This window comes from Solenopsis invicta, chromosome 2 (assembly GCF_016802725.1).
Source record: "Solenopsis invicta isolate M01_SB chromosome 2, UNIL_Sinv_3.0, whole genome shotgun sequence".
NCBI classification, from domain to species: domain Eukaryota; kingdom Metazoa; phylum Arthropoda; class Insecta; order Hymenoptera; family Formicidae; genus Solenopsis; species Solenopsis invicta.
The window spans coordinates 15,463,867-15,479,939 of NC_052665.1; the positions used below are offsets into that span (position 1 = coordinate 15,463,867).

The window sequence follows — 16,073 nt, forward strand, 5'->3', positions numbered from 1 at the left end:
GTCAAGTCCAATAATCGCGTTATGCAAATACCTTGCTTCGTTATCGATAAACGTCCACCCACGTGGCGGCCGGGCCGGCGCGGCGCGGCGGCGTCGTCGGCGTGCCAAAGTCGCGAAAGAGGTAGCGAGATATTTGCCAATTGCTGGCCGCACGGTAGAATTGTGGAATCTCTAATTTTAGCGCGTGATTGGACTCTATTGTAGCGAACGGTTTCTCGTGGGTGCGCCCCGCTGAAATTGGGGCAATCAGACGCTAGGGGAAGCCTGATTTGCCACTTTAAAGTAAACGTGAGAAGGTATACTCGAAGAATCGTGAAATGTAGTTAGAACTTATTGTTAGTTTCTCTTCGGAAAAGCATTATCACGATAAATGCGTTCCTCCGGAATTAGCAGCAGGAAGTGCAGACGGATGCAGGAAGGAAGGAAGGAAGGAAGGAGGGAAGGCATCGCGTTCTAATCGTGAAAACATCCTTGATTTATTTTGTCACATGGATTTGTACATGATGTACCTAGGAACATGAGTGTACGCGCAAAATGTGCCTAACACGTCGTCTCTTTCTCACTCTTTTTTCTCTCGGAGAGTCTTGCTTTTCTTTTCTCTCGTTTTCTCGTCCCGGATTTCGGCTCGAACAGGATCACTCGCGGTGAAATAATAATTTCAGTCTAAACGCAGGCACACTGAGTGATCTGAATTATTTCTCTCTTCGCTCCTCGCCGAGTTCTAAAAGTTCCAAAAACGCGACGATGTTAAGCACTGACCTCATATTTTTTACACACGTGAAATTAACATTCTTTTCTTCTCCGACATATGCGCGATAGCAATTGGAATTCGTAAATTGGAATAATCGTGGAATAATGATTGTACCTGTACTCGTGCACTTTGAATCTGGCTGGTGTGCAAGTGTGCTGCTTCGAATACAGACCGGCTACACACCTGGACGGCTCCTTCTTGTCCCGCAGAAGACACGTCTCCGTTTCGTTCCCCGGACACGTTCCGACGCATTGACCGACGTTTATTTGCTATCGAAGGCAACAGACAGAAATTGATAGCGTTGAAATAGGAAAGACAAAGCAAAGTCTTAAAAAAAAATATATCGCTTTTTAAAAAGCTTTTGTGTTTTTTGATTATACCTGGGGTCCAGAAAATCCCAAAGGTCGAAGATCAAAGATAACTTTTAACTTGATTAAATTTCTTCAGTTCAAATGTTTATTTAAGTTAAATATACAAGTGCTTAAACTGAAGTTCAAGTATTGAAATTAAATACTGGAAGAAATTTAATCAAGTTGACAACTTTTTTTCTCAACGCATGTAATCCTTCCTTTAAAATTCCTCTTCAATGACTAGTTATATATTTCATACTCGGACCACAGGCCTCACGTCGGTCGTGTTCGTGCCCTCCTCAATCGTCACCTCGCTGTAATCCAGCACAGTTTCCATATGATCCATCCGGTGACAATGACCTGCGCAGCCGCATTTCTCGACCACTTGATAGATTTCATCACCTTGAGAGAAAATGGCACGAATATTTCAGATTTATTTTTATAATTTACTCCTGACTTCAGAAGTTTTAATTCCGCGTTTACATACGTACCGTTTGGTCCTTTGATGCTGATTGTGTTATTCCGGACCGGCTTGCAACCCAGATCTTGAAAAGTGCAAGTAAAACGTTAATTTTCGGATCTTACACAAATTATAGAGATGAAACTAAAGAAGGAGAGAGAAAATATTGAATCAGGATTCGAAACTGTCGCTGAAAACATTGATCTAGTTTCCATCGAAATTCTCAATTTGATTCTACTTTGGCGCTGATCAAAGTGTTAGCGTACTGTTTCTATTGTAAGTAAAATAGAAGTAAAGAATATTGACATTTCAGTAGAATTCAATTTAACTTTTACTTGTGTGAATATATAAAAATAAATAATCTCCATAATTTTTAAAATATTTTTCTTAAAAAAAATTAATGTTAAAGTTTCATCATACAACTAAATCTCACATTTATTTTCCGTTTTTGACGATTAATGAATGGTAACTATTATAAATAATGAAAAATAGAGATTGGCACTATCTACTTTCTCCTGATGAAAATTTTGTGTCAATTCATTGCCAATTCTGATACTGTTTGAACGAAGGTATTGAAATAATACGTAAACAGAAAAAAAATTTAGTATCAAATCAAAATTTATTGTTTCACATATATAAGCAAGAGTATAAAATCTTCTTGGAAGAATTTATAATCTTAAAACAGACATAATTTGCTTACATGAAGAAAATTTTTCTCTTTCTTGCTTATATATATGAAACAATGAATTGTTGATTCGATATTAATTTTTTTTCTGTGTATCCAGCGACTTAAGTTTGGTTCTACTTAAATTAGGTGTAAATTAATGTCTCGGTGAATTAACTAGATTAATGTGTACAAAGCTTGATCATCCTATTTCCTCTTATACAGTCATAATTTGAAGAAGTCTTATCGAGATTGTACCTTTGCCGCAATGGCCGATGCAAACCCCGACGTCCACGACAGCCTGGTGCGGCGTACCAGAATGTACATGATGGGTGTAGGATTCCCGCCTGCAGGACGACTCCGGTGAACACTCACAGGCGTCTATAACTTCGATAACGCGAACACCCTGCAACGTAGACACTCGCTCGAGCTTAGCGGCCCTCACGCGACAGTGGGAATCCGATGAACATTTCTGAAAGGCAGGCAGAGACATTCGTGAACAATCATCAGAGGGAAGAAAAATAGAGTCCTATATACATTTGGCGCACAGATTAACTCTTGGATTCTTAATTTTCTTTGATGAGTTTTGCGAAAGCCCGAATAGTAGAACAATTTGGATTATTTTAAATGAAAAGATGGGCATGCATGTCTTTCAAAAATTTTGTCTGGAAGAAGAAGAAGAAGAAGAAGAAGAAGAAGAAGAAAATTTAATTGATAAGAATATCACAAAATAAAGAATGAATTATCCGTTCTCTTCTCCAGAAGTTACTAGTTCGCGACTGATGAAACCAGCTTGTCCCAACGTTTTTAGCATAAAAAAGAGAATTAGTTGCTTTATGACTTTAAAGGTATGCTCGCGCCTGTGATAGAGGACCATATCGGTCGTTTCAATAAATCTCTCCCTCCTTCAAGCGCCGTCATCCATCCAGCGGAATCCAGCGGGCGCATCCGACGTAGCACATATTGGTCTCAAATACGTTTTTTGAACATATGCATAATTTCATAACTGTAAAGAACCTTAGAAAAACGTTTAAACAGAAACGTTTTTGAAACCATAGTTTAAGAAACGTATTTTTTACGTTTCTTCTTAACTGTAGAAACGTAATAAATACGTTTCTTAAACTATGATTTCAAAAACGTTTCTGTTTAAACGTTTTTCAAAGGCATGTTTCTTCAAAAGAAACATACAAAAGCATGTACATGAGTTATTGGATGAACTCCATTATAATCAGACAGATTCTTGTCAGCCCTCATACATTTTCTCTAAAGTTTCTAAACCATCAACATCACATTCAGTCATTCATGAACATTTAAACTTAGATCAAGATTCAGACTCGAGTTTGGATTTTAGAAACAGTCTACAAGATAATGAATTGAAAGACAAGGAATTACTTGATGAAGCTCCTAATAATATTACACCTGAAATATGTCAAGAAAAACACAATTCTTCAGAGAGTGAAACATCTGACGGTTTTCAAAATAAATTGAGATATTGGGCCTTAAAACATAATATTACATTGTCAGCGTTAGATGATTTATTATCATTATTAAGACAATTTCATGAAAATATACCATTATCTGGAAAATCGTTATTAGACACTCCAAGAACTACTTAATCAATTAATTTGCAAAATGGAAAATTTACTTATTTTGGTATACGTAAGCAGTTAAATCCTTTGTTAAAAAAAAACCATGCTCAAAAATTATTGATTTAGATTTTAATATTGATGGTTTACCCTTATTCAAAAGTAATAATATCTCTGTCTGGCCAATTCTTTGTAGGTCATTAACCTTAAAATCAAATGTATTTATTGTGGGCTTATTTACTGGCAAAGAAAAGCCAAAAACTATTGATCTTTATTTACAAGATTGGATTCAAGAGCTTAATGATATATCAAAGAATTATATTGAAATAGACCATAAAATATTTCAGATTAATTTTAGGTCTCTGATTTGTGATGCTCCTGCATGGGCTTTTCTCAAATGTTGTACAGGTCACAATTCTAAGCATGGATGTGAAAAATGCAATATTGAGGGAGAGTACATGAATCATAAAATAATCTTTCCATGTACAAGTGGACAACTTAGAACAAAAGAGACTTTTGATACACAGATACATGAAGAACATCATAAGAGAATATCCCCATTGTTGAATCTTAACTTAGATTTAGTGAATCAGGTTTCATTAGATCCTATGCATTTAGTTTATTTAGGTGTAATGAGAAAATTGTTAACATTATGGGTATCGAAAGGGAAACCTCCGTTTAGATTGTCGGGAAGAATCATTAATGATTTATCAGACAAATTAATTTCATTGTCCTCTCACATAGTACATGAATTTCCTAGAAAACCTAAAACTATATCAGATTTAAGACGATGCAAAGCAAATGAGTTTATGTTATTCTTGTTGTATGTGGGTCCAGTTTCTTTAATAAACATTCTGCCTAAACAACTGTACGATCATTTCTTAATGTTTCATGTCAATATTACAATTTTGTGCAATGATAATCATATTTCTAAATATATTGACTTTGCAGAAGAAATTTTATGTAATTTTGTTAAGTATTTTGAAAATTCTTATGGAGAAGTAACATATAATGTTCACAGTTTAATTCATTCAGTAGCAGATGTAAAGAATTTTGGTAATTTAAATACTATTAGTTGCTTTCCTTTCGAGAATTATTTGGGGAAATTAAAAAAACTCGTAAGATCTTCCGCAAATCCTCATGCACAACTTTGTAGACGGATACACGAACTTTCTTATTATTCGAAGACTGAATTACCAGCAACTGAATTAGAACCAAGGCAGAAGCATTTTGAAGGACCTATACTTAGAAATACAACAGGCTTGACTTTGCAATATAAAAAATTAAAAACCCCGACATATGTTTTGACAATTTCTTCCCCTAACAATTGTGTTTCGATAGAAGGAGATATTATTGTTCAGATCGTAAACATTCTATGCTTAGAAGACCAATCTTATTCTTTAATTTGTCATCGGTTCTTGAATATTTCTGAATTTTATGATTATCCATGTTCATCCAAATTATTGGACATTTTCAAAGTGTCTCACATATCACCTGCCATTGAAGAATTTCCTCTTGCGTTAGTAAAACATAAAAATATGTTATTACCTGGACATGAAAAAGGGACCTATATTGTGTTTCCTCTCCTTCACGTATCATAGTTAATTTATGTTCCTCTCGTATTGTTATTTTTTTTTAGAAAAGTGTATGTTTTTTATCTATGTAAGTTTATGATTTTGTTTCAAAGAATTTTTAAATTAATATTTATTGATATTAATAATATTTATATTATTTTGATTTAAACACTTATATTTAAAAATAGATTTAAAAAATTATTGATAAAATATGTAATATAAGCACTTTATGTTCACTTTTTACGGTTTTGTTTTCTTTTAGAATACATATAATGTACTCATTAATTGAATTTCCAATGGACGACGGACAGAAACCTGAAGTTGAGGTTGTTCCTAATATTTGGTTGGAAAATAAAGATGAATCATAGAATTGTTTTTGACCCCAAGCAATATCGACAATACAAATTCGTAAAGCTATCGAAAAATGTCATTCACCACAAGTAAATTGGCTAAAATTTAAATGCAGAGTATTACGTACATATGGTAAATTTTTTTTTCTAAATTAAAAAACCACGTATTTGCATTTTCACTTTATTTAATCTATTTTATTATTAGATTCCTCATATTTGTCTTTTGTTTTTTTCAGTATATGACACATACTACTCTATTCACTTGTGATCTTATTATACGTTCTTATATATTATTGGATTAAAGTATTATACATTATATATTTGCGACAAATTTCTTTATTTTCTTTTATTATATGTTCGCAATACATTTTTTCTACCAAATTTTGTATTAAACTTTTACCATACTATGTTCAATTATTTTATATTGTATGCACTTTTAATTTTTGAATTAATAATATTTAATTTTAAAGTTTCTAACTTATAGTTGATTATTTTAGATTCTTATGATGATGCAAGGAAGCGATTAGTAGATGCTGAATTTACATCTACTTTAGAAACTAATGCAGAGCAACATACATACAACCAGCGACCAAAACGAAAATTGAGGAAAACTTCTCATATTTATTCCGATTCCTCAGAGTCTGATAAAAATGAAGAAACAGCACACGATAAAATTCCATCACTTCCTATGTTAGGAACGCCAACAAAAAATAATAATATCTTACTGAAAAGACCTATAATCACTCCTTCCAAACCATCAACATCGACAACTGTCAGTGCTTCAAAACGTACATCTGCTACAATTAATTCTCAAAGGTTTTCAGAAAAACTAGTTAATTCTTCGCAAAATATAGTCAAAACTACAATGACCACTTCGGAGTTTGACGAATCAAGTAAGATATTAATTTTGTGTTTATAAAGCTATTACAATAACAATAATTATTTATAAAAAAACATAACTTACCGATAACATTGAGACATATTATTCAGAATGACATCTTAAATTTCACTTTTATTTATGTGTAAGTCTCTTTTCTTACCGATTTTGGCTTTAATTAATTAATTGTTCACTTTTAACATAGGTTCGTTAATCATCATATTTTGTTCTCTACGTATTGCAAGATTTAGCACTTATTATTTAACTTCTTTATATATTAGTATTTTCTGTCTTTCTTAATTTTTTTTATATTTCTGGAATCAAAAATGGCTTCTATACATATAATTAAACACTATCTCAAGACTATGCTCTTTTCTTGAAAAACAAAATCATCAACAACAAAGTAATCCGAGAAAGAGAGAGAGAGAGAGATTTATTCTTCTTTTTTTTAAACGTTCTAATGTAGAATGTTATTTTCAGATTTTTCTTGCCTCATTTTAACAAATTAGTAAGCATAGAAAATTTTATGAACTTCTTCCGATGCTCAAACAACTCTCTGCACATTTTAAATTATCAAACATATCCCATGTAGAAAATGTTTCTGAAATGCCAGTTGATACCAATGAGAATTTGGAAAATATTGTAAATTTTTAAATATAAGACAAAATTTTGAATATTTGGTAAATAAAACCTTCTTAACAATTTTTAGCATGTCTAGCATTTTTTATCTCAAAAAATGATATTAGTATAAAACTTTAAAAACAATGTTTCACGTTTTAATTAGCATATACATATATATGTTTTTACACCAAAATTAAAATAATTTTTATAAAGAAATCAGAACTTTAAGAAATAGAAAATAGAATCGCTTTACTTTATATTAAAAAGAAAAAAATAACAATTATTATAAATTCAATAAAAGTACATTTGCAGTTTTTAATAAAATAACATAAACTACTATTATTCAAAGACTTATTAGCTTAATGAAAAAATAAAGATTTTTTCATATTTTTAATATAATTTACGATAGATTCTTTTCAAATGTTTTTGCATATTGGTTATTTTTTCTTTTTCTAATCCTTTTTTTTATTAAATTTATATCGTTCTTTTAAAGGTTAACGTCTTAAATATATCGGGTGGTACAACAATTACCCAAATAACAAGAAGAACGTTAGAAAAAATAATTACGGATAATTATGCTAAGAACTTTAATTGGGCAGGAAGAGTACCCAAAAAGGCTATCAAGGTTTTAAAAATAAAAGATTTGACCATAGTTTGTCTTTTTTCCTTTTCCTTTAGAGCCAGTCAGCATTGCAACATTGTCAATCATATTTAGTAAATGTGCTTAAATTTCTTACAGCTACTGTAAAGAGCGTTGAACCAAACGCTGCAGTGAACAAAATTGAAGATTTTATAAAAGATTGGCTGAAGAAGCCATCTGTTCGTATTGCCTTAGCCGTAGGACATTGAAAAAAAACTTGTCAGCAACGACAAAAGGTTAAAATAAAATAGATGACCTGAATTCTCATTTCGCTCCATTCGCGGATATTCAAGCTAAATTAAAAATATTTCCAAATGCAATTAGCAAAAATTATCTCATGTCTAATTGTTTTTACGATTTTGTCGAGACATCATATCATTGTAAACCGACATACGAGTGTATCTTTTATCAAATAACAAGGTTTGAAGGATTTGCAGAAAAAAAACTCCAAAAATCCGTTTCAGTTTTAATACTTTAAAACTTGAAATTTAAAACCTGTAGATATTATTTCACTGCAGATTTAATCGCCATTCCAACATTGTTATAATATGTATTTATTCGAAAAATTTTATCGTTTTCTTGTAATGCGTCGTAACAATAGAACAGCAAATATGGTCATATGGTCTCATCACGTCTCTTCCCTCTTTTCTCTGAGAAGAATCCGATATTGAGTTTGTCACGCGATAACCCCCCCTCCCAAGTGTGTAACATTTATTTTTTTAGTTGTGACTGAACAGACACATGACAATTTTTTTTTTTTTTTACTACAGTAAACGTTAAGCAGAATCAACCTCGTAATCGTTAAACGCAGAATCTTAATGAACGAGAGCGTATATTAGTAGTAGTAGTACGTAAACGAAGATAGACTTGTACGTAGAATGCGCGCGTCTCTTGGCATGATCGATCTTGCAAGGTGCATCGCGAATGCACGAGGCTCTGTCCACGCTAAATCAGACCGGCAATAAGCAATATTGTGTGATACTCAACAAGTCGTTTCGGTTCCTTGATGTTAAAGTGACGCGCGCGTATATCTGTAAAACAAACTCGGCTTCTCGTCACAATGATTTATTATAAGGTCCAGCTAAATGCCGCTGCAACGAAGTACATTGAGTAATCGAAAAGGCCGATACGGATACACATTTTCTATTAAATAATGTAAACAGCGCTTTTTTTCATTTTCCCTTTTTTTAGTTGCAAAGTTGACATTGTAGGTCTTGATATTGAAATATCTCTCTTAGATATAATTTTAATTTTTTATATAAGAATTTTTATTTTGTTTTTAATTTTTTTATTATAAAAATTTAATGTAAAAATTGATGATTTTATGTATTTTATTTTTATGTTTCAATATATATATATATATATATATTATATTTATATAAATGCATTAGTTTATTAACTACCTGAGAAAACAAACCTTTTCACAAATTAAGAAAAAAAACGTTTTTTGACCGTTTCTTTGTCGAAATAGAAACGTATTATTAAACGTTTTATGAGTGAACATTTTTACTCATAAAAAACGTTTCTCGAAACCGGTTATGAAACGTATCGAACAAACGTTCTTGAGACGTTAATTCCGGGATTATATAATTATATAATTCCGGAATTTAGTGGCTGGACACGCCGGCGCCGCGGTCACCGATCCTCTCTCTCCGACGCCAATCCGATCTTCGAAGGACGCAAACCGTAAAAAGTGAACATAAAGTGCTTAAATTACATATTTTATCAATAATTTTTTAAATCTATTTTTAAATATAAGTGTTTAAATCAAAATAATATAAATATTATTAATATCAATAAATATTAATTTAAAAATTCTTTGAAACAAAATCATAAACTTACATAGATAAAAAACGTACACTTTTCTAAAAAAAAATAACAATATGAGAGGAACATAAATTAACTATGATACGTGAAGGAGAGGAAACACAATATAGGTCCCTTTTTCATGTCCAGGTAATAACATATTTTTATGTTTTACTAACGCAAAAGGAAATTCTTCAATGGCAGGTGATATGTGAGACACTTTGAAAATGTCCAATAATTTGGATGAACATGGATAATCATAAAATTCAGAAATATTCAAGAACCGATGACAAATTAAAGAATAAGATTGATCTTCTAAGCATAGAATGTTTACGATCTGAACAATAATATTTCCTTCTATCGAAACACAATTGTTAGGGGAAGAAATCGTCAAAACATATGTCGGGGTTTTTAATTTTTTATATTGCAAAATCAAGCCTGTTGTATTTCTAAGTATAGGTCCTTCAAAATGCTTCTGCCTTGGTTCTAATTCAGTTGCTAGTAATTCAGTCTTCGAATAATAAGAAAGTTCGTGTATCCGTCTACAAAGTTGTGCATGAGGATTTGCGGAAGATCTTACGAGTTTTTTTAATTTCCCCAAATAATTCTCGAAAGGAAAGCAACTAATAGTATTTAAATTACCAAAATTCTTTACATCTGCTACTAAATGAATTAAACTGTGAACATTATACGTTACTTCTCCATAAGAATTTTCAAAATACTTAACAAAATTACATAAAATTTCTTCTGCAAAGTCAATATATTTAGAAATATGATTATCATTGCACAAAATTGTAATACTGACATGAAACATTAAGAAATGATCGTAAAGTTGTTTAGGCAGAATGTTTATTAAAGAAACTGGACCCACATACAACAAGAATAACATAAACTCATTTGCTTTCCATCGGCTTAAATCTGATATAGTTCTAGGTTTTCTAGGAAATTCATGTACTATGTGAGAGGACAATGAAATTAATTTGTCTGATAAATCATTAATGATTCTTCCCGACAATCTAAACGGAGGTTTCCCTTTCGATACCCATAATGTTAACAATTTTCTCATTACACCTAAATAAACTAAATGCATAGGATCTAATGAAACCTGATTCACTAAATCTAAGTTAAGATTCAACAATGGGGATATTCTCTTATGATGTTCTTCATGTATCTGTGTATCAAAAATCTCTTTTGTTCTAAGTTGTCCACTTGTACATGGAAAGATTATTTTATGATTCATGTACTCTCCCTCAATATTGCATTTTTCACATCCATGCTTAGAATTGTGACCTGTACAACATTTGAGAAAAGCCCGTGCAGGAGCATCACAAATCAGAGACCTAAAATTAATCTGAAATATTTTATGGTCTATTTCAATATAATTCTTTGATATATCATTAAGCTCTTGAATCCAATCTTGTAAATAAAGATCAATAGTTTCTAGCTTTTCTTTGCCAGTAAATAAGCCCACAATAAATACATTTGATTTTAAGGTTAATGACCTACAAAGAATTGGCCAGACAGAGATATTATTACTTTTGAACAAGGGTAAACCATCAATATTAAAATCTAAATCAATAATTTTTGAGCATGGTTCTTTTTTTAACAAAGGATTTAACTGCTTACGTATACCAAAATAAGTAAATTTTCCATTTTGCAAATTAATTGATTAAGTAGTTCTTGGAGTGTCTAATAACGATTTTCCAAATAATGGTATATTTTCATGAAATTGTCTTAATAATGATAATAAATCGTCTAACGCTGACAATGTAATATTATGTTTTAAGGCCCAATATCTCAATTTATTTTGAAAACCGTCAGATGTTTCACTCTCTGAAGAATTGTGTTTTTCTCGACATATTTCAGGTGTAATATTATTAGGAGCTTCATCAAGTAATTCCTTGTCTTTCAATTCATTATCTTGTAGACTGTTTCTAAAATCCAAACTCGAGTCTGAATCTTGATCTAAGTTTAAATGTTCATGAATGACTGAATGTGATGTTGATGGTTTAGAAACTTTAGAGAAAATGTATGAGGGCTGACAAGAATCTGTCTGATTATAATGGAGTTCATCCAATAACTCATGTACATGCTTTTGTATGTTTCTTTTGAAGAAACATGCCTTTGAAAAACGTTTAAACAGAAACGTTTTTGAAATCATAGTTTAAGAAACGTATTTATTACGTTTCTACAGTTAAGAAGAAACGTAAAAAATACGTTTCTTAAACTATGGTTTCAAAAACGTTTCTGTTTAAATGTTTTTCTAAGGTTCTTTACGGTTATGAAACTATGGATACGTTCGAAAAACGTATTTGAGACCAATATGTGCTACGTGGGAAACTATAAGTGCCTTCGACGTTATTTTGACATTTAGACAAAACGGCGACAATATTTTCAGTTTGATATCTAGGCATTTGCGTTTGGTATCCAATAATGAGTTTTTAAATTGATTAAAAAAATAACATTCTGAAAATATTATTTCTTCCTTATGAACTAAAATTATTTTTAATTCTAAGATTGCTACTCACACATTTTTCTGATGTTAATACTGCTCTGGGTGAAAACTCGCCCACACAATTAAGAATATTAAAAAACTTTTTTCTATTATACTTGGGAAAAAATTTTTGACATATAATAAAATATCATACATGTCCATATATAAATATAATTATAGTACTGTAATAAGAATTGCATTAGCATTCTTCGTTCGAGAATAACCGCTGAGTAATTAACAAGACCGATGCAAGTTGCAAAATTATCGACGTAAGAATTTCGGACGAATATTATCTCTCCGTAAAAGTCGCAAGGACCGCACGTAGTTTGGCGCGACGCGACGTGGCCGCATTCCAACTCGCGATTGGTCGATTATGCATCTCATAAATCTGCACACGACGTTCCTTCAAGTCTTTTTTCACCCTTTGCGTAGCTCTCGGTTGCACGAGAAGTCTCACCGAGAGCCACGAGCGACGTCGCGTCGCCCTGTCGAGTCGCGTCGCCCTGTCGAAATACTTCAGCGAGCAACGCGGCCTCAGCCAGTGTGCCTTTCTTTTCAAGCGGTCTGTTTGCCATTAAAAAAAATTATATTGAACATTTAAGCTGGTTACTAGACTGTCAAAATTTTGTGCAGCAGTAAATATTGAAGAAAACGTCACAGGCATCATTTGCTTGCTAATACAGTGGAGCTGATATCCGAAGTAATAGAAACAAAATTTTTTGGATAGGGAGTTTCCGAAGGAAATTTTCGGCTAATAGAATGAATACATTTTTATATTAAATTTTATTTATTTAGTCAGAAACTTAAATTTCTAACAGAAAAGACTTCATATATTCAAAAAAACTTAAATTCTTTACGTAAAAAAAAACAAAATTAATTTCACAATATGTTATTACATTTAAATAGTAGAACGTTCGGACATTAAGTGTTCGGATAATGGAACTCCGGATATGGGAGGCTCTACTGTATTTCGATTTTTTTTTCTCAGCGTGATGTTAGGCCTCGCTCTGTCACAAGCTTAAAGGCGGATATCGCGATTCCGCATCATCGATCGGAATTTGATTAAGATAATATATGTTGCCGCCTTCCTTTCACGATCGAAATGAGGAAAATGTTTCTCACCTGCACCGCCGGCCGACTCGCATCCCCGGGATCGTCGGACACGTGTCGCGGGCACAATTTCCGACAGAGTCCAGCGTCGATCTGAATAACTTCCCCAGATATCCCTAAATAAAATTATTCAATTATCCGCATTATAAAAAAAATTAAAAAGAGAGAGAGAAAGAGAGAAAGAGGCGCCAGAACGAGGGTTGAGAGGGGTGGCGCCTAAGGGAGGATGATCGAATCGCGGTGTGTGTACATACAACTCTGCTATTTTTGCGCGCGGACGCGTGGGACTCGGAATGCGCGAGTATTTGTCATCTCGCGTGGGGTGAAAGGGAAGGTTTCCGCGCGATTTATCGCGTTACGTTGCAAAATAAAAATATGAGCCGAGGCTCGAGAGGAGCGCGTCGGTTATCGTCCTAAGTAAGCGCGAATCGAGGGAGGGAACGGACTCGACTTCAGTCGGGAAGAACGTGCGGTGTTTTAATCGAAATATTATTAATTTCAATTAAAGCGCCTGGCAGACGATCGTCTTCGCAAGCGATCAAACGTCGCCGCCGCTCAATTGAAGCTAATAGATCGAGAGAATCCAACGCGCGGGCGACGACGCGTGATGCAAAATTCGGCTTCCAGACCGGAATGACGAAAGTTATTTTATCCAATTGCACACTTAATCGTCTCACTCGTCACTTAGCCCCGATTAAAAATAGAAATTAGAAGAGATAGAAAACATTTCGCAAACGTATTTGAAGAAATTTGTTGATTATTAATTTAATTGATTTGTAAATTCGGTAATTCGCTATTTAACTTTTCACCGAGGGAAAAAAATGTGTTTGAACGAAATCGGTATCGCACAAATCGGACGGACCTGTTTGCGAAGTGCAGACACGTCGTGACCGGATGTTCCGTTCTCTTCTCCCCCCAGTTGGAAACGTTCATTGATTAAGCACGGGGCACGGTATCAATTCGCTGTGCCGTATACGCGAAGGTTGAATCGTTCATTAGCAGGCGCGCCTCCCCAAGTTTTTTTCATGAATATCGCGTTTCTTTCTCTCTATATATTACGTATACGTTGGACCCGATATCCAGGATTAAAGGTAGAAGTAGTTTAGTACTTTAGTATTTTAAACGCTCACCGTTTCCGACGTCGATCATCTTCTCGTGTCGGGCACAGCACGTGTACTGTCGCAGCTCCTCCGAATGCATTTTTCCTTCGTTCTCCGATTCCTCCTCGCAGAAAGCTAGACAACAAAAATGCGCGCGATGAACACGAATGGAACTCGGTCGAGGATTTCGAAATTTGCGATCGTAAAAATTAAACGAGATTAAAAACGAAGTACATCGGGATTTAAACAGAGTTGAAAGCTGAAATTCTATAGATTTAGCTCAGACACGAAATTTGGATTGCAAATTTGAATTTAAATTAAATTGCAGACGAATCTGTTCGAAGAAATAAAAATCGATATAATTTCGGTGAGCTCGATTTTTTATTCCGTGACTTTGGGGAGAAAGATAGATCTGATTTTCTTTCGTCAATCGTTGCGATTCTGTAATCGCGAAAATGAGGAAAGATTATGCCCAGTTCCACCAATGTAGGTTAACAATGATCTCAGTTTAGCTTATTTTTTTCCAATTCTTATTGTTAGAACTAAAGAAAGATTAAGAATAAATTAAGCTGAGATCAAAGTTAATTTGCGTTGGTGGAAATAGGCACCAATGCACATAACATCAAGGTTAATTATTAAAATTCCATTGTTATTAACTTATTAATATTTTGAATATTAATATTTAGTAAAATTGTTTATAAGTCGTAATTATTATTATGTGCTATATGAAAAAGAATTGAAAATTTAATTCTCTCACATCTAAGAACAAAAATTCAGATATTTGGTCTTACACGTCTCCTTCTTTTCATCATTGGAAATTATTCGAAATATTACAAAATTTCGTTTCAAGATAAAAGAGATATAGGAAGTAGAATTTGGAACGTGAAGAATTCAATACATGTCGCTCAGACGCGAAAGGTGGATGAGAAGAAAGTAAAGTAAAGCAGAGCAGTGAAGATAAGGGTAGGGCTTAATCGGCGTTACCTAATCGCAAATTAGCCATGCAAACTATGGCGAAACCAGCGAGGACGGTCCATCGTCCCCTCGTGCTTTGTACGCGCATATCGATATCGATTACCGAGCGGATTACAAACGGATGAGCGAGGCGCCGATACAAGCAGTTACCGAGAAGAAGGAGGAACCGATCGTGTCTCTCTCTCTCTTTCTCCCTCCCTCCCTCTCTTTCTCTCTCTCTCTCTCTCTCTCTCTCTCTCTCTCTCACGATTCTGTCGCGAACCCCCTGATCACCAGAGGACGATTCCGAAGCATCCGGATGTGCGGGACGGATACCGCTCTCTTAAATTCCGGAGAGCGCGAAGGACGAGGGCGAGGACGGCGCGGCGGCCGGTCGAAGATCGGTATCGAAGGAGGATCGATCGATCGCGTATCGGGCTCGTAGACTGCTGCCCACGCGGCTTGCGATCTGCGGGAAGACTGGCCGTCTACCGTGGCCGGTTGGGAGACGTCCGGCTGACAGCGGCGGATCTCTATTAATCTCGTTTGGCGAACGGGGTCCGCCTCGTGACGGACCGTCCGTCACGGTCTCCCGCCGCCGACCGGTCACCGTCGACGACCGGCTGCTCGATTTTGCGCGAGCAGCTACGCTCCGATTGGACGTTCGCGCGTACGTTTTTCACCCTTGCAAATCAGCACGAAGAAGAACAAGGGAATCCACGGTGGAGTTCGTGGA

At 34.2% G+C, this 16,073-nt stretch overlaps 2 protein-coding genes across 3 annotated transcripts; one reads left to right on the forward strand and one right to left on the reverse strand.

Moving 5' to 3' along the window:
- Positions 1–454: 454 nt before the first annotated feature.
- LOC105197458 lies at positions 455–15,831 on the reverse strand. Of its 2 annotated transcripts, none has more exons than XM_011163826.3 (8): positions 15,368–15,831; positions 14,414–14,518; positions 13,296–13,399; positions 2,484–2,697; positions 1,593–1,646; positions 1,412–1,503; positions 866–1,020; positions 455–721 (listed from the first exon to the last, which is right to left on the reverse strand). In XM_011163826.3, the coding sequence occupies exons 1-8, from the start codon at positions 15,444–15,446 to the stop codon at positions 664–666; spliced, it is 861 nt and encodes a 286-aa protein (XP_011162128.2). In that variant the 5' UTR covers positions 15,447–15,831; the 3' UTR covers positions 455–663. The 2 variants fall into 2 exon arrangements, with proteins under 2 accessions (XP_011162128.2, XP_011162127.2); XM_011163825.3 differs by having other exon boundaries at positions 1,361–1,503.
- Positions 5,585–7,021, forward strand: LOC113006043. Its single transcript, XM_039458320.1, is given in 2 exon segments — positions 5,585–5,868; positions 6,233–7,021. Coding segments are annotated over 2 exon segments (633 nt in total). The 5' UTR covers positions 5,585–5,657; the 3' UTR covers positions 6,655–7,021.
- Positions 15,832–16,073: the final 242 nt, after the last annotated feature.